Below are 15085 nucleotides of genomic sequence, written 5' to 3' on the forward strand. Positions count from 1 at the left end.
GGAAAAAGTTCAACAATCACTTAGTCAAAATCATGGAACTATTCATATGTTGTTGAATAGAAATGATAAATGCCGATCTTTGATAATTTTTTCATCATCGAATTGTTTTCAAATACGATCATTCCACGATGGAAAATATTACAAAGAAGAAATGAATCCAATTCAAAGAGATCCTCTGATTCCAATTAAGAATTCGTTAGGTCCTTTAGGAATAGCCCTTCAAGTTGCCAATTTGGATTTTTACCTTTTAATTACTCATAATCAGATCTCGATAAATAAAAATGGGCAACTTGACAAATTAAAAGAAACTTTTCAAGTGTTCAAATATTATTTAATAGACGAAAACGAGAGAATTTATAAACCTGATATATCTAGTAACATCCTTTTAAATCCATTCTATTTGAATTGGCATTTTTTCCATCATAATTCTTGTGAAAAAAAAAACGTTTCCAATAATAAGTCTTGGTCAATTTATTTGCGAAAATGTATGTATAGTTCAAATGAAAAATGCACCACACCTTAAATCGGGTCAAATTCTCACTGTTCAAATGGATTCTGTAGGAATAAGATCGGCTAACCCTTATTTGGCGACTCCTGGAACAACTGTTCATGGCCATTATGGAGAAATACTTTCTGAAGGAGATATATTAGTTACATTTATATATCAAAAATCGAGATCGGGTGATATAACACAAGGTCTTCCAAAAGTAGAACAGGTATTAGAAGTTCGTTCGATTGATTCAATATCAATAAACCTAGAAAAGAGAGTAGGTACTTGGAATGGGCGTATAACAAGAATTCTTGGCATTCCTTGGGGATTATTCATTAGTGCTGAGCTAACTATAGCGCAAAGTCGTATTTCTTTGGTTAATCAAATTCAAAAAGTTTATCGATCCCAGGGAGTTCACATTCATAATAGACATAGAAATTATTGTGCGTCAAATAACATCAAAAGTATTGGTTTCAGAAGATGGAATGTCTAATGTTTTTTTGCCCGGTGAACTAATTGGATTGTTGTGGGCCGAACGAGCTGGGCGTTCCTTAGAAGAGTCGACTTGCTACCGAGTTCTATTATTGGGGATAACAAAAACATCTTTAAATACTCAAAGTTTCATATCTGAAGCAAGTTTTCAAGAAACTGCTAGAGTTTTATCAAAAGCCGCTCTCCAGGGTCGCATAGATTGGTTGAAAGGTCTGAAAGAGAACGTTGTTTTAGGGGGAATGATGCCAGTTGGTACCGGATTCAAAAGAATAATATACCGTTCAAAGCAAAGGCAATATAACAAGATTACCTCGGAAACAAAAAAAAGAATTGATATGATACATCAAAGCAATCTAGGATTTAAGAATTCCTAAAATAATGATTCTTAAAGTCGTATTCATTTCCCGTCACTTTCTTTTGTATCTATTTTGTATAATAAAAGAAACATAATAAATAAAAGAATCATATTCAATGAAATAGAAAAAATGGCCCGATCTTTTTTTTTTATCAACGACCTATTTTCAGTAGAAGAGAAGGTTCCTTCGGAACACTTATTTATTTCTATTTAAATATACTGAGTCTCTTTGTTTCATTTCCAAAAATTGATCTAATTTCTATTTGGAAATGAAAGAAAAGTGTGGGGATAAATATAAATGACAAAAAGATATTGGAACATAATTTTGGAAGAGATGATGGAAGCTGGAGTTCATTTTGGCCACGGTACTAGAAAATGGAATCCTAAAATGTCACCTTATATATCTGCAAATCGTAAGGGTATTCATATTACAAATCTTATTAGAACTGCTCGGTTTTTATCATAATCTTGTGATTTAGTTTTTCATGCCGCAAGTGGGGGAAAACAATTCTTAATTGTTGGTACAAAAAAAAAAGCAGCTGATTCAGTAGCGCGGGCTGCAATAAGAGCTCGGTGTCATTATGTTAATAAAAAATGGCTCGACGGTATGTTAACCAATTGGTATACTACAAAAACACGACTTCAAAAGTTCAGGGACTTGAGAATGCAACAAAAGACGGGGAGATTCGATTGTTTTCCAAAAAAAGATGCCTCTATATTGAAGAGACATTTAGCTCAATTGGAAACATATCTTGGCGGCATTAAATATATGAAGGGGTTACCTGATATTGTAATAATCATCGATCAACAAGAAGAATATATGGCTCTTCGAGAATGTATCACTTTGGAAATTCCAACAATTTGTTTAATTGATACAAATAGTGACCCGAACCTCGCTGATATTTCAATTCCAGCTAATGATGATGCTATAGCCTCAATTCGATTCATTCTGAACAAATTAGTTTTTGCAATTTGTGAGGGTCGTTCTAGATCTATACGAAATTCTTGATTAATAATAAGATAAAAAATTATTGAAATTGCTTCGAGGGGTTCATAGATTTATGTAATCGCTTACTATACTAGTAAGAAATTGCACAAAAATGAAAAAGAAAATAGAAAACAAACAAAAATTTCATGTAATTAGTATCGGTATTCAAAATAAAAAAATGAAAGTAGACAAATCAAAAAGGAAAGGAGATGTTTTAATAAAAATAATTCCCTTTTTTCAAGTTCTTATTTTAGAGGACAGGGACAACATGAATGTTTTATTATGCTCTATCAACACATTAAAAAGATTATACGATATATCTGCTGTGGAAGTAGGTCAACATTTCTATTGGCAAATAGGGGGTTTCCTAGTACATGCCCAAGTACTTATTACTTCTTGGGTTGTAATTGCTATCTTATTGGTTTCAACCTTTCTAGTTATTCGAAATCTGCAAACCATTCCCGCTTTCGGTCAGAATTTCTTTGAATATGTTTTTGAATTCATTCGAGACGTGAGCAAAACTCAGATTGGAGAAGAATATGGTCCGTGGGTTCCTTTTATTGGAACTTTGTTTCTATTTATTTTTGTTTCTAATTGGTCAGGGGCTCTTTTCCCTTGGAAAATCATACAATTACCTCATGGGGAATTAGCTGCACCTACAAATGATATAAATACTACCGTTGCATTAGCTTTACTTACATCAGTTGCATATTTCTATGCGGGTCTTTCAAAAAAAGGATTAGCTTATTTTAGTAAATACATCCAACCAACTCCAATCCTTTTACCGATTAACATATTAGAAGATTTCACAAAACCCTTATCCCTCAGTTTTCAACTTTTCGGAAATATATTAGCTGATGAATTAGTAGTTGTTGTTCTTGTTTCTTTAGTACCTTTAGTAGTTCCTATTCCTGTGATGTTCCTTGGATTATTTACAAGCGGTATTCAAGCTCTCATTTTTGCTACTTTAGCTACGGCTTATATAGGTGAATCCATTGAAGGCCATCATTGACTAGTTTTCTAAAAAATAGTCTTTTTTGTTTATATATATATATATATTTAAATTAAAAATAAAAATAATATATATATATATAAACATCAATACAATATATATATTTAAATTAAATTTAGTGAGTATCAAAACTAAGATGAATTTATCTTTGAAAAAAAAACTATAATTTAAAATTTAAAAATGACTTCAATTTAAAAAATTTCTTCTCATTGTATGGTGATGATAAATGTTATTGAATAATTTTTCAATGTCGTATTTTTCATTTCTCAATTGCTAATTGATTATCATTGTATTGATATTTATTTTTATATTTACTAATTTATTTAATGTATATTTAAAAAATAACCTTAATTTTGCAGAAAATTTACTTCTTTTCTTTCTTACTTTACTATAATAAGATAGATAAAGTGTCTCAAAATGTCAAATAATCTAAAATGCGTCTTTTATTGGCTACAGATGTTACCTGTTAACTATTGACTTTTCAACGTGTGACGTTTCCATTTTTAAATTGATGACCCAAATTAATTTAACCAATGAAAAGACTATCTAATTTTTTATTAGACACCGACGCTCGTATGATATCTATAAGACACATATCTTTGAAGTGTCAATTTAAAATGTATTTGTTAGATTTCTGACAATTCTAGTATAGTTCTAACACAATTTTAAAAAAGAAAAATACATTAATTTTCTAAAAATTCAAATTTTATTGTATAAACTATTATTATAATTATGAAAATAAGAAACAAATCCATGTGAACCAGTTATGAAAAACATCTTTCTGCTTCAAAAAATAATTTGAAACATACTTGTGCACATAAAGTCAGTGTCCGTGTTTGTGCTACATAGTCATTTTTTGGGTGCAGGAAGTCTTTTGTTGGGGTGCAGGAAGCCATTTCCGAAAATTTGATGTTTTGGACCGGGCTGAACCTGGCCCAGCCCACGTCCGGTTCCCCTGTCTTCTTCCTTCGTGGATGACGAAGGTAGCAACTACAGCTTCCATCAGCCAAAGGAACAAAACAAAACAAAGGCATCGCAGCAAACCTTCAATTTCCGCTTCCTTCAATTTTTGAACAAGCTTCTTCGTTCTCAACTTTATCTATCACACACATCGAAAAAAACCCCTGCGCCTTCGCACACATCTTAACGGTGCGAACAATCTCTAATTTGGGTCTCAATAATTATTACTGTTACCAACAATTTCTGATTTTCATTTTTGTAGTTAGCAAAGATGGATCCAAACGCGGTGAAGTCCACTCTTTCCAATTTGGCATTTGGAAACGTAATGGCCGCAGCTGCCCGCGACTATCAGAAGGTAATTTAATAATTCTTCACTTCACAATGCAACTACCTTCACGATTCGCATAAAGGGAAACAGAACTTCTCTCTGATATTTGCGTAAAATCGGAAAAGCTAAATTTATGCATGCCTCACTATTCATTTGATTGTTCGTGACAACCTAGGTCTTAACGCAATTCATTTTTCCCTTTCGGCACTCATTTTCATCATTTGATGGTCATATGCTTACAATGATTAATGGAACTAAAATCTTGCATTGCATCATGTTTTGTAAATTTTACATGGGAATATTATCTCATTGTAATTTTTTTCACTACTTGAATCTGGCTATGCATTTTCTAGTGTTTTCTTTAGGCGCAAATAGAATTGAACTACTAATGCTGCTACTATGGAATAACGCTGTGTTTAAGAAACTTACCATGGTGAATAGTTGAATACTCTGTTTTTAGGACAGTTTTTGAAGCACTATGATAGGAACTTGAGTATTATGAGGTGCATAAGTCTCACATGAGTAATAATATAGGATGCTCGGTGTAGTATTTAGGTATTTGGTTATTCTTTCGTAATGGTTAGCTTTTTGAGGCGGGTTCACCAAGTGCTTGGGTACTTATATCAATTGGTATCAGAACTTGCTAGTGTCTTAGAAAGGGTTACCTATGGAAAGTTTTGGTTAACAAGGAGCTGAATGAAGTGTCACCAAGTGTAGTGTCACTGTGTCATAAAAGTGAAAAGCTACCGAGATGTTGCCTTTTAGGGGCGGTGCTATGATCGGGACGTGTGTATTATGGAGAGTTTGAATTCCACATGGAGTAGCATGAGATGCTTGATGGACTATTTAAGTGTTTGGTTCTTCCCTCTTCAACTAGCTTTTGAGGGTGGATTCCCCAGGCTCATGGATACTTTTCACACTAATTTCTTGAAAGTATTTTGTTGTATTTAATTGAAGTCGTGTTTAGATAGTCTTATCCATAAATACTTACAGGAGAATAAAATAAGATTATACAATGTACTGAGCTTCTCCATAAGCTTCTATCAACTTATGAACCTTAGCTTTTTGAGAGGTTAAAGTTAAACGTAAAGAACTTCTATAAAAGTTAAGTGTGTATGTCAAATTTAGCTTATGTGAAAAGCTCAATTCGTTTTATCCACTTGTTTTCTTCTCCTATAAGTGCTTCTAAAAGGTTTATTTGTAAAGAGCCTCACTATTACTCGTATATACTAACATTTTCGCAAAATTTCCTCCTATAATTGTTGTGTCTACATCTTATGTCAGCAGCTACATATTGATTTAATGTTACACATGCTATGATCCATGCAGGAAATGCTTGCTCATCAGAAGGCAGAGGCATCAAGTTCAGTAAATGAGGAGGTTGACCTTGATGAGTTAATGGATGTATGTTTTGCAGACCTCTCAACAACATCATCCTCTATGTATGTTTTGCAAACCTTTCAATCTCATCATATATGTTCAGTAACTGGTCTACACAATGCTGATTTCAGGATCCTGAGTTGGAAAAGTTGCATGCAGATAGGATTGCAGCTCTTAAGGTGGCAATCTACTGAAGTACCAAGATGCAAATGATGTTCAAATTTTTGTTTTACTTGTGTTCTTTATAAATTTCTTTGCTATTCACAACTTGATTTGTCTTCAATAGAAAGAAGTAGAGAAACGAGAGGAATGGAAGAAAAAAGGTCATGGAGAATACAGGGAAATAACCGAAGGTGATTTCTTAGGCGAAGTCACTGGAAGTGAAAAGGTGATTTGTCACTTCTACCATAAGGAGTTCTATAGATGCAAGTATGTTATTCACTTAAATATTATTATTCCTTGTGGCAACATCTTTTGGTTTCAATTTCTGACATGCACGGATACATGTGTCTGATACATTAACAAATGTTTCCAGGATAGTTGATAAGCATTTAAAGTCCCTTGCACCAAAGCATATTGATACGAAATTCATCAAGCTTGATGCAGAGGTCAGCATGAACCATTCTATAGAGATGATTTTGGAGTTTGCTTTGGGGTTGAGTCAATGTAACTGTATCATTTACCATGTTTTCTTTATCCAACTGTTTGACTTGGTAAAAAAATTGAATGAAGTTGACTATTGAAAATGAAATGCAGAATGCACCTTTCTTTGTTACAAAACTGGCTGTCAAGACTTTGCCTTGTGTCATACTGTTCAGGTGAGGCCTAAATCTGTGGCTTTTGGGTCTTGGTCAATTGAGTGATTCACTATTAAAGAGTGTGTCAATGTTTCCTTTGGGTCTAAAAAAAGGAGAATGGAGTTTCAAACCCTAACAATCTTTATCCTCAATATAACCCCTTCCCCTAATAATCAACACAGAAGATAATAGGTGTAATGTGGCAGAAGTAATCCTGGATGAAATAAAATTGTGTTTTTAATGAACTATTCTGACGGATTATATATAACAAATGTGAATAATATTGATTTGTTATATCAGTCTAATGGCTAAGGACTAGGTTTTTCTTTCTTCAGACAAGGAGTTGGAGTAGATAGATTGGTAGGATTTCAAGATCTGGGAGGGAAAGATGATTTTACTACAAGAACACTGGAGGTTCTGCTGATAAAGAAAGGTAGCGCTTTTAATTAACCTTTTTGTTTCTTAGGGACTGGAAAGTTTCTTAACTGTCATTTGACAGGTATAATTGCGGAGAAGAAAGATGAGGACGATGAAGATGATGAATATCTTGACAGTACACGCAGAGTGGTCAGATCCTCCACAATTGCTGGTTCTGATTCTGATTCTGAATAAAATTAATCAGCTAGTGGCTTCATAAAAGAAGAATCTGCAGTTTATCATCATTTTGGATTTCGGGCTTGTATCCTTGTTACACTTTTGGTTTTTGCTTTTGGGAAGTGGTATGCATCCATAGCAACCATACGGAAACTCTACGTCGCGACCACTGTTCTATGAAATCGTAGGAAACGCCTAACGTTTCTCCCATCCAAGGGTGTCAAAATGTTGAACATCATTTGTAACAGAAGAAATTGATATAGATTTTCTAAAATGGATTTAATTGTTCATGTGAGTGCAGTACACAGATACTAGAAATAGGCCAGTGCTTGAATACTATACCTGAAACTGTGGTTTCAAACTGGAGGACATGTTTTTTTTTCTGTATCCTGTGAAAGTCTTGGCACACTAAGGAAGTTGGGTGGGTTTCAACTTCATTACTATTATTACTGCTGTTGTACCAAAAACAAAAATGAGTGCATTATGAATATCATTATATCCTTTATTGTTACATGAAATTAATGATTACACAATATTAAACGAAGTGCCCGTATATAAAAGATCTCCTCACCATAAACTTTCACATCATCTTATGTGAAAATTGTTTATAATTTTTTCTTAATAGATATTTAAAAGTGGGATTTTATTTTATGTGAACATTGCTTATCCTTTTCTTCGTAAGCATTAAATAGGTGTTTGGAAGCTAGTTGAGATGTTACTTAAAACTCGAATAATTAAATTTTAGCTGAAAATTGTAAAGTTAATATGCTAAATTCAATTATTTGGTAAAATCAGTTTTTGAATTTGTTGATAAATGTAAAATAACATGCAATGATATGTTCACACTGTACTAATAAAAAGGCTACTTTAGGCAGCATCTGAAAAAAATAGCTTTAGTGAGATATTTTCATTTACTAAAAGTCTCCATTAGGGTTAAACAAATTTATAAACCAATAGTTAAAATGGCTATGCAAATATATTTTTACTCAAAATTTGTCTCTCTCATTAGTGTATTTTTACTCAAGAAGCTAACTTCCAATTTTGTTGGATTGATGTTAATATACAAAGTATTTTGTATCCTCAAAATCAGGAAATAATAGAATGATTCTCGCATATTATTTGACATTGCTTTTTAATACATTTTCCAAAACTATATTACATAGATTCATATTTGAGGAGGTTTGCATGTGATTAGATTAATATATGCATAAAAACTTAAATTTAAACAAACATATCAAGTAACGAAGAAAATGGTTAGTGCTATATCTCTATAGGCAAAAGGAAAATTTGCTAAATATTATACTTAATACTATAAGAGACATTTTAGTACAAAAAAAGTTTTTTCATGTCTGTTGACACTTAATATTATTAGAAATACAAATATTTATTTAATACATTATATATATATATTTTTAAAATATTTATATAAGTTTCTTAAGAATCGAAGAGTATCATAATTTTTTAAAATTATTATCACGTGAAATTATTTAACAAGAGTATATTTTATTACAAGAAAAATAATTAACTTGGAAGAAAGAGATTTCCACCATCTCATTGAAACAATTTTGATAGAAACTCTAAAAGCATTTCCAGAAATCAAATACGAAAACTAAGGTTCCCGACAGCAAAATGTTTTGTTTTAAAACATTAATATTTAGTATTAGTAATGTGTTTCATCATGACTTTTGGTAAAATAAATCTTATCAAATATTTAATTATTACTAATGGATTTCAAAATTGATATATTAGAATGTGGATGCTTAATATTAACAACACCGTCTACTATTAATTAAATTTTAAATGTTTAATTTCATTACTATTTTCTTAAAATGATTTGTGTTTAATTGGTTAAATTCAATTAAATCTTTTATATTGATAATGTTTTGATTAGAAAACTTAACTAATAAATTAATCATTTAAAAAAAACCCTAAAATCGTTTGCCCTGTGTTATTTCACTTGAGAATAAATATCACAAACCAAAAATACATAACATTTTATTTTATGTTATGTATTTTTATAAACTAAAACTAAAACTATTGATTAAAAAGTGAGTTAATTAATATTTTGTCTAAGCATTTTAGAAGGGGTAAAGAGAAAAGAGAAAGAGAAAATTAGCATGGGAAAGAGATGAATGGAATAGCCTTACGTTTCGCCCAAACTCTTTCTTCCATCTCTCGCTTTCTCTTCTCTTCTCCATTTAGAAAATGGCGAATTTGTCAATGGCCTATCGTGGAAGCCTCGCTGTCTCTGAAACAACAAACTATTTTCAGTGTTCTCTTCTCTTCTTATAACTTCTACTTTCCTTTCTCCTCGTTCCCATCGCTTTCATTATTAGGTCATTATTTTCCTTTTCTTTTTTCTCTCTTCCTCTTCACTTTCATTTCTCATTTCACTTATTTTTGACGGAATAACAATGAAAACAACCTTTAAAACAAAAGGGCACGTTCATGATCGAGCCTCGTCGTGTGTTTCCATGGCATGCACGTTGTTGTGTTGTTAATTGCTTTGTTGGTGTTTAATGGGTTATCATTGAATTGTGAGGTTATTGCATGCATGCAGGGCATTTGGGAGTGCAACGTTCTTTCTACTATCGTATGACGAGAAAATAATTCTCCTGAATACCCGGCAGAAGCTAAAAATTAAAGCCACACCATGTCTGGACCCCTAACTCCAAAGACATGTCAGTTTCCATCTCCATCATTCTTTCTTTATTTTCCGCCTTAACATTCAACAATTTCTATGTAAATCCTTTGTAAATTTTTAGTGTTGTAGAGTTTCTGTTGATAATTCGAGTGATAAATATTTACGTACAAGTTCAACATATGTTATTGATGTAAAATTGCAATCGGATTAGAAAATAGTATGTTTCTTCGATCAAAACCACAGAAACTTTGTAAAAAAGCTAAACCAATTGTTGTTGATGGTGGCAAATGTTGCAGCTCTTGAAAAGGGTGATCGTGTTGGTTCATTGAAGAAGAAGTTGAGGAATTCCTTGACAAGGAGTAGAAGAAGAAGCAGCAGCAAGGTCATGTCGGTTGAAATCGAGGATATCCGCGATGCTGAAGAATCCAAAGCCGTTGATGAGTTCCGTCAGGCTCTCATCTTGGACGAGCTACTCCCAGAGAAGCACGATGATTATCACATGTTGCTCAGGTCACCTTAATTTTCTTGTTCAACACATTATTAAGCTAAGTTTTGATATAATTTGTTTACATTCCACAAGGTTTGGCCATGTATGTTTCAGAGTGGTGGAAACTATTCATCTTTTGTAATAGTGAATACTAATAGCAATGCAATCCTAATATTAACAATCTGCATTAATTAGTCCATTCTAATTAACTCTGTTTTCCATTCAAATTTTCATTCATGGGTCTATTCCTACATAGAGAAAATTTGGAACTCAGATATTTTACTGTTGTTATTCTTATCCTTGACAGTTTTTGTAATTACAAGTTGATGAGTTTGTTAGCATCTTGATAACTCTAGGAACCAATTTGTATATGCAGAGATTTTCAGAGAGTAAAGAAATAGAGTAACACTTTTTAAGGGGCTAAATACTATATTTACTCAATTGGGTATGAGTAGGAGGAAGGAACTTGACACTTTTCCTGCATTATTGCATTTTTTTTGAACAGGTTCCTTAAGGCAAGGAAATTTGACCTTGAGAAGTCTAAGCAAATGTGGACTGACATGCTTCAGTGGAGGAAGGAATTTGGTGCTGATACCATCACCGAGGTATTTGTTTTTTAACAATGATATTTGTGAGACTTCAGGGGATTTGTTAATAGTTTTTCTTACTCATTTTTGTGGCTTTTATACTAGGATTTTGAATTCAAGGAACTGGATGAAGTCTTGCAATATTATCCTCATGGACATCACGGAGTCGATAAAGATGGTCGACCAGTGTACATCGAGAGATTGGGCCAAGTCGACGCCACCAAGTTGATGCAGGTCACAACCATGGACCGCTATGTCAAATACCATGTGAAGGAGTTCGAGAGGACATTTGATGTGAAATTCGCAGCTTGCTCCCTTGCTGCAAAGAAACACATCGATCAAAGCACAACCATCCTTGATGTGCAAGGAGTGGTACGTATAGGAAATGGTTTATCTATAAAGCCAATCCAATTTTGAAGTTAAAAATAGCATCACAAATTAAACTCACTATCGTTATTCACTTCACACTTTCAAATGAACCTTCATATCTATTAGAAAGAGATTAAGAAACGTGAAAAATATAAAAGGGTGATGCAAACTTGCTATGTTTTAATGCCACAGGGCCTTAAGAACTTCAACAAGCATGCCAGGGAGCTCATCACTGCTCTTCAAAAGATTGACGGTGACAACTATCCTGAAGTATGTTTTTCTTCTATTTTGCTTAAGATTTACATAAAGTTTAGTTGCAAATAAAATATTGTGGATTACTGAGTTGTAATATCATGAAATTGGTGACTTCATTGCAGACCTTGAACCGCATGTTCATCATCAATGCAGGTTCTGGATTCAGAATGTTGTGGGGCACTGTTAAATCCTTCCTTGACCCAAAGACCACATCAAAAATCCATGTGAGAACAAAGACCTTATCCTAAATATCTGCCCGTTTCCGAAAATAAGATTTTATCTGATTGAGCTAAAATTTATCAGGTTCTTGGCAACAAGTACCAAAGCAAATTGCTTGAAATGATTGATGAGAGGTGAGTTCATGGTAGCGGATATTGTAACATTGTAGTACCTGATTTTCCTTGTGTGACTACTATTTTCAATCCTTTTTCAGCTCCATTCTAGCATTCAAATACATTTATCACCATTGACTTAAGGTTGTTGACAATCTTTATAATCTAATGGTTTTGTTTTGTCAGTGAGTTGCCAGAGTTTTTGGGAGGCAAATGTACCTGTGCCGATCAAGGAGGCTGCATGCGCTCTGATAAGGGCCCCTGGAAGGATGAGGAAATAATGAAGGTGGAGTTGCAGTTCCTTTTTATGCTTTCATCTAATTAACAATTTGCTTCCATTATGGATTTGCAAGTTAATTATGTGATTAATATATATCTAATATATACAAACTAGCAGATGGTTCAAAATGGTGAGCACAAATGTTCAAGGAAATGTGAGGCTCCAGTCATGGAAGAGAAGACAACTTCTGAGGTGAGATAGCCATAGCTTTCATTTGGCATTTCCATTTGATACTGTACACACACAGTACCATTTGTTGATTTTTGTTGTAACTCTTTGGTTCCTTTTGTTATTCAAACTAATCAATAAGCGTGTTTAGGAACCCGAGACTACTACGTCCGAGGCAAATCTCACCACACAATTGTCTGTTGTCCTTGGTGAGGTATGTTATTAGTATCTTTCATAACATCCACCCTTAATCTAGTTAACAATGGAAATCTGCAAATCAGTGTCACTTCCTTATCACAAAATATATATCTAGTGAGGTTAATGCAAATGGAAAAGTTGCACACATTAAACTGGATGATTATACTATGGTGTTGTGAAGCAAAAAATTTGGTATCTTCATGAGGACATAATTGTTTTACAGAAGATTAACTATTTTGGAAGTTATCATGAGGGCATTTCCTTAGCTTTAAGTACTAAACCTTAACAAAATATAACAGGCCGTTTCTGCCAAGAGCTACAACTACGAGGACTTTGTCTCCTCTGCTGAAAAAACTGCTTGGAAAAAGGTGGAAGACAATGACAAATATGCAGTATCCAAAGGTAGAAGTGAAAATTTCTTTGGTGGCTCTATTTTATTGTAATGCATATTCCTAATGACAGAGACTTCTTAAAGTTCTTTTTTGTGGTGCCTATGACAAATTAAAACATATGAGGAGTGTTACTTCTGTATATGTCAAAATGCTATACTGAAAAGGCAAGTTGTGAAGTGAATAATGTGTTTTGTGGAACTGATGGCAGATGGAGCAGATGCATACGCCATGGATTCTTTCAAGATTCACGAGAAAGTGAATTCACAAATCTTCACTGGCGTGATGGCATTTGTGATGGGCATAGTGACGATGGTGAGGATGACCAGGAACATGCCCAAGAAGCTCACAGACGCCAACTTCTACTCCAACTTCGGTGGTGAATACAACAAGGGCCAGGGTAACGACCAAATGACCATTCCTGCCATCTCTCCTCAAGAGTTCATGACTGTGATGAAGCGCATGGCTGAGTTGGAAGAGAAAATGACCAACATGAACAACTTCACCATCTGCATGCCACCTGAGAAGGAGGAAATGCTCAATGCTGCTATCACCCGTGCAGATGCTTTGGAGCAAGAACTCATGGCAACCAAAAAGGTAAAATAAGTGATTATTTGTTTGCAAATAAGCCACAAGCATGATCTTTGCATTCACAAACTTCCTTCATAAAATGTTTACACCATAAAAATAATGAGTGGGGCTTGTTAGGCTTTGGAGGATTCCCTTACTAAGCAAGAGGAGCTTTCAGCTTACGTTGAAAAGAAGAAGAAGAAGAAGAAGTTGGTACGTACACTACTACAACTACAATTACAACTACAACTACATAACCATGTACAACGTTGTTATACTATTTTGTGTTGCTTAATAATGTTTTGTTTTATATGCAGTTCGCCTGGTAAATTTAAAGTGGAGTTTAATTCTACACACTCGGCATTCCCAAGACTTCCCAAATGCCATTTTATTATTATATTCATAAAATGTTCAAATGATGAACACTAACACGCTCGCACTCAAGGATTGGACTTTCTCTCTCTGTATATCACCAACATACATAATGTATGCAAAAGCCCACTCCTATTTTCGACGTACTCCATAAATATTATATATATATACATATATATATATATATATATATATATATATATATGAAACTCTAATCATCACAAAAGAGAGCTTCATATATATTTTTTTAAGAAGCTTAATAACAATTTTAAAAAAGTTAATACAAAAAGTATTTTCAATGAAAAAGTCAACATGGTCAAACGTGGTACATGTGGCTTATGGGTAACGAATAATAAAATGGAAAATAAGTTCCTATTTCATTTCATACAATATATATAGGCATGTTTGCTTAAGCCTTTTTTCATCAAATAATTTTATTTTTTTTTAAAATAATCATTTTTTCTTATGTGCTATTATAGTTTTTCTTTAACACAATCAGAAAGCTTAAGATATTAAATATACTTAGAGGCTATTTGAAACAACTTCTCATCAAATTAATTATTGAAAAAAATATATAATTATAAGCAACCATAAGCCACTAACATTTTTTAAATATATAAAAAAATACTAAATTAACCATTTAATACCAGAATCAAATATTTTCTAATGTGAAATAAGCTAATGAAATGTATAATCTTATAGCTATATGGATCATAAGAATAATGTAATTTGTAGGGACACAACAGTAGATGCAGAGAAGATATTTTGCATGTACCAGTTAAAAGTATGGACTTGCATGAAATATAATTTGTCATGTTTCAATTACAGTTTTTCAAATTTACACTTGTGTTCAATACAAAGCTTGAAATGCATTAGGTAGCTTTTTGGAATTTTCTATCTTTTGTTAATTCATGATTTTACTTGAGTTGGATGAGGGGCGGAAAAGAGACCATTAGACATGTTGACACTTTTTTTTTTTTGGTTCAACAATGATGGAGAAACTCATTGGTGATGAGGCCAAGGCATGAAACAAGGACA

At 33.1% G+C, this 15085-nt stretch overlaps 3 protein-coding genes across 5 annotated transcripts; all 3 read left to right on the forward strand.

The window, feature by feature from the left end:
- Positions 1-2437: 2437 nt before the first annotated feature.
- On the forward strand, positions 2438-3363 carry LOC137808415 (ATP synthase subunit a, chloroplastic). The gene has a single exon (XM_068609510.1). The coding sequence runs from the start codon at positions 2438-2440 to the stop codon at positions 3335-3337; it is 900 nt and encodes a 299-aa protein (XP_068465611.1). The 3' UTR covers positions 3338-3363.
- Positions 3364-4329: 966 nt separating this feature from the next.
- Positions 4330-7914, forward strand: LOC137808416 (thioredoxin domain-containing protein PLP3A-like). Of its 3 annotated transcripts, none has more exons than XM_068609513.1 (9): positions 4330-4486; positions 4560-4652; positions 5955-6029; positions 6137-6184; positions 6292-6434; positions 6541-6613; positions 6762-6823; positions 7138-7235; positions 7302-7914. In XM_068609513.1, the coding sequence occupies exons 2-9, from the start codon at positions 4569-4571 to the stop codon at positions 7412-7414; spliced, it is 696 nt and encodes a 231-aa protein (XP_068465614.1). In that variant the 5' UTR covers positions 4330-4486; positions 4560-4568; the 3' UTR covers positions 7415-7914. The 3 variants fall into 3 exon arrangements, with proteins under 3 accessions (XP_068465614.1, XP_068465612.1, XP_068465613.1); XM_068609511.1 differs by having other exon boundaries at positions 4564-4652; XM_068609512.1 differs by having other exon boundaries at positions 4336-4486; positions 4569-4652.
- A 1795-nt stretch (positions 7915-9709) lies between these two features.
- On the forward strand, positions 9710-14193 carry LOC137808417 (phosphatidylinositol/phosphatidylcholine transfer protein SFH12). Its single transcript, XM_068609514.1, has 15 exons — positions 9710-9732; positions 9957-10077; positions 10337-10550; positions 11033-11132; positions 11220-11486; positions 11676-11753; positions 11861-11962; positions 12042-12091; positions 12257-12356; positions 12468-12542; positions 12670-12732; positions 13016-13118; positions 13317-13702; positions 13814-13888; positions 13993-14193. Exons 2-15 carry the CDS (start codon positions 10050-10052, stop codon positions 14002-14004), a joined length of 1653 nt encoding a protein of 550 aa, XP_068465615.1. The 5' UTR covers positions 9710-9732; positions 9957-10049; the 3' UTR covers positions 14005-14193.
- The last annotated feature ends 892 nt before the right edge of the window (positions 14194-15085 follow it).

Source organism: Phaseolus vulgaris, chromosome 3 (genome assembly GCF_000499845.2).
Source record: "Phaseolus vulgaris cultivar G19833 chromosome 3, P. vulgaris v2.0, whole genome shotgun sequence".
Classification (NCBI taxonomy): Eukaryota; Viridiplantae; Streptophyta; class Magnoliopsida; order Fabales; family Fabaceae; genus Phaseolus; species Phaseolus vulgaris.

What these genes read in the sequence shown, in the direction of transcription:
- LOC137808417 (XM_068609514.1), top strand. Translation starts at nt 10,050, where the DNA reads ATGTCTGGACCCCTAACTCCAAAGACAT. An exon ending in ACCCCTAACTCCAAAGACAT is followed by an intron (nt 10,078 to 10,336) that starts GTCAGTTTCCAT and finishes CAAATGTTGCAG; the next exon opens with CTCTTGAAAAGGGTGATCGT. An exon ending in AAGAGAAGACAACTTCTGAG is followed by an intron (nt 12,543 to 12,669) that starts GTGAGATAGCCA and finishes AAGCGTGTTTAG; the next exon opens with GAACCCGAGACTACTACGTC.
- LOC137808416 (XM_068609513.1), top strand. Translation starts at nt 4,569, where the DNA reads ATGGATCCAAACGCGGTGAAGTCCACTCTTTCCAATTTGGCATTTGGA. An exon ending in ATAGGATTGCAGCTCTTAAG is followed by an intron (nt 6,185 to 6,291) that starts GTGGCAATCTAC and finishes TGTCTTCAATAG; the next exon opens with AAAGAAGTAGAGAAACGAGA. An exon ending in GGTTCTGCTGATAAAGAAAG is followed by an intron (nt 7,236 to 7,301) that starts GTAGCGCTTTTA and finishes GTCATTTGACAG; the next exon opens with GTATAATTGCGGAGAAGAAA.
- LOC137808415 (XM_068609510.1), top strand. Translation starts at nt 2,438, where the DNA reads ATGAAAAAGAAAATAGAAAACAAACAAAAATTTCATGTAATTAGTATC.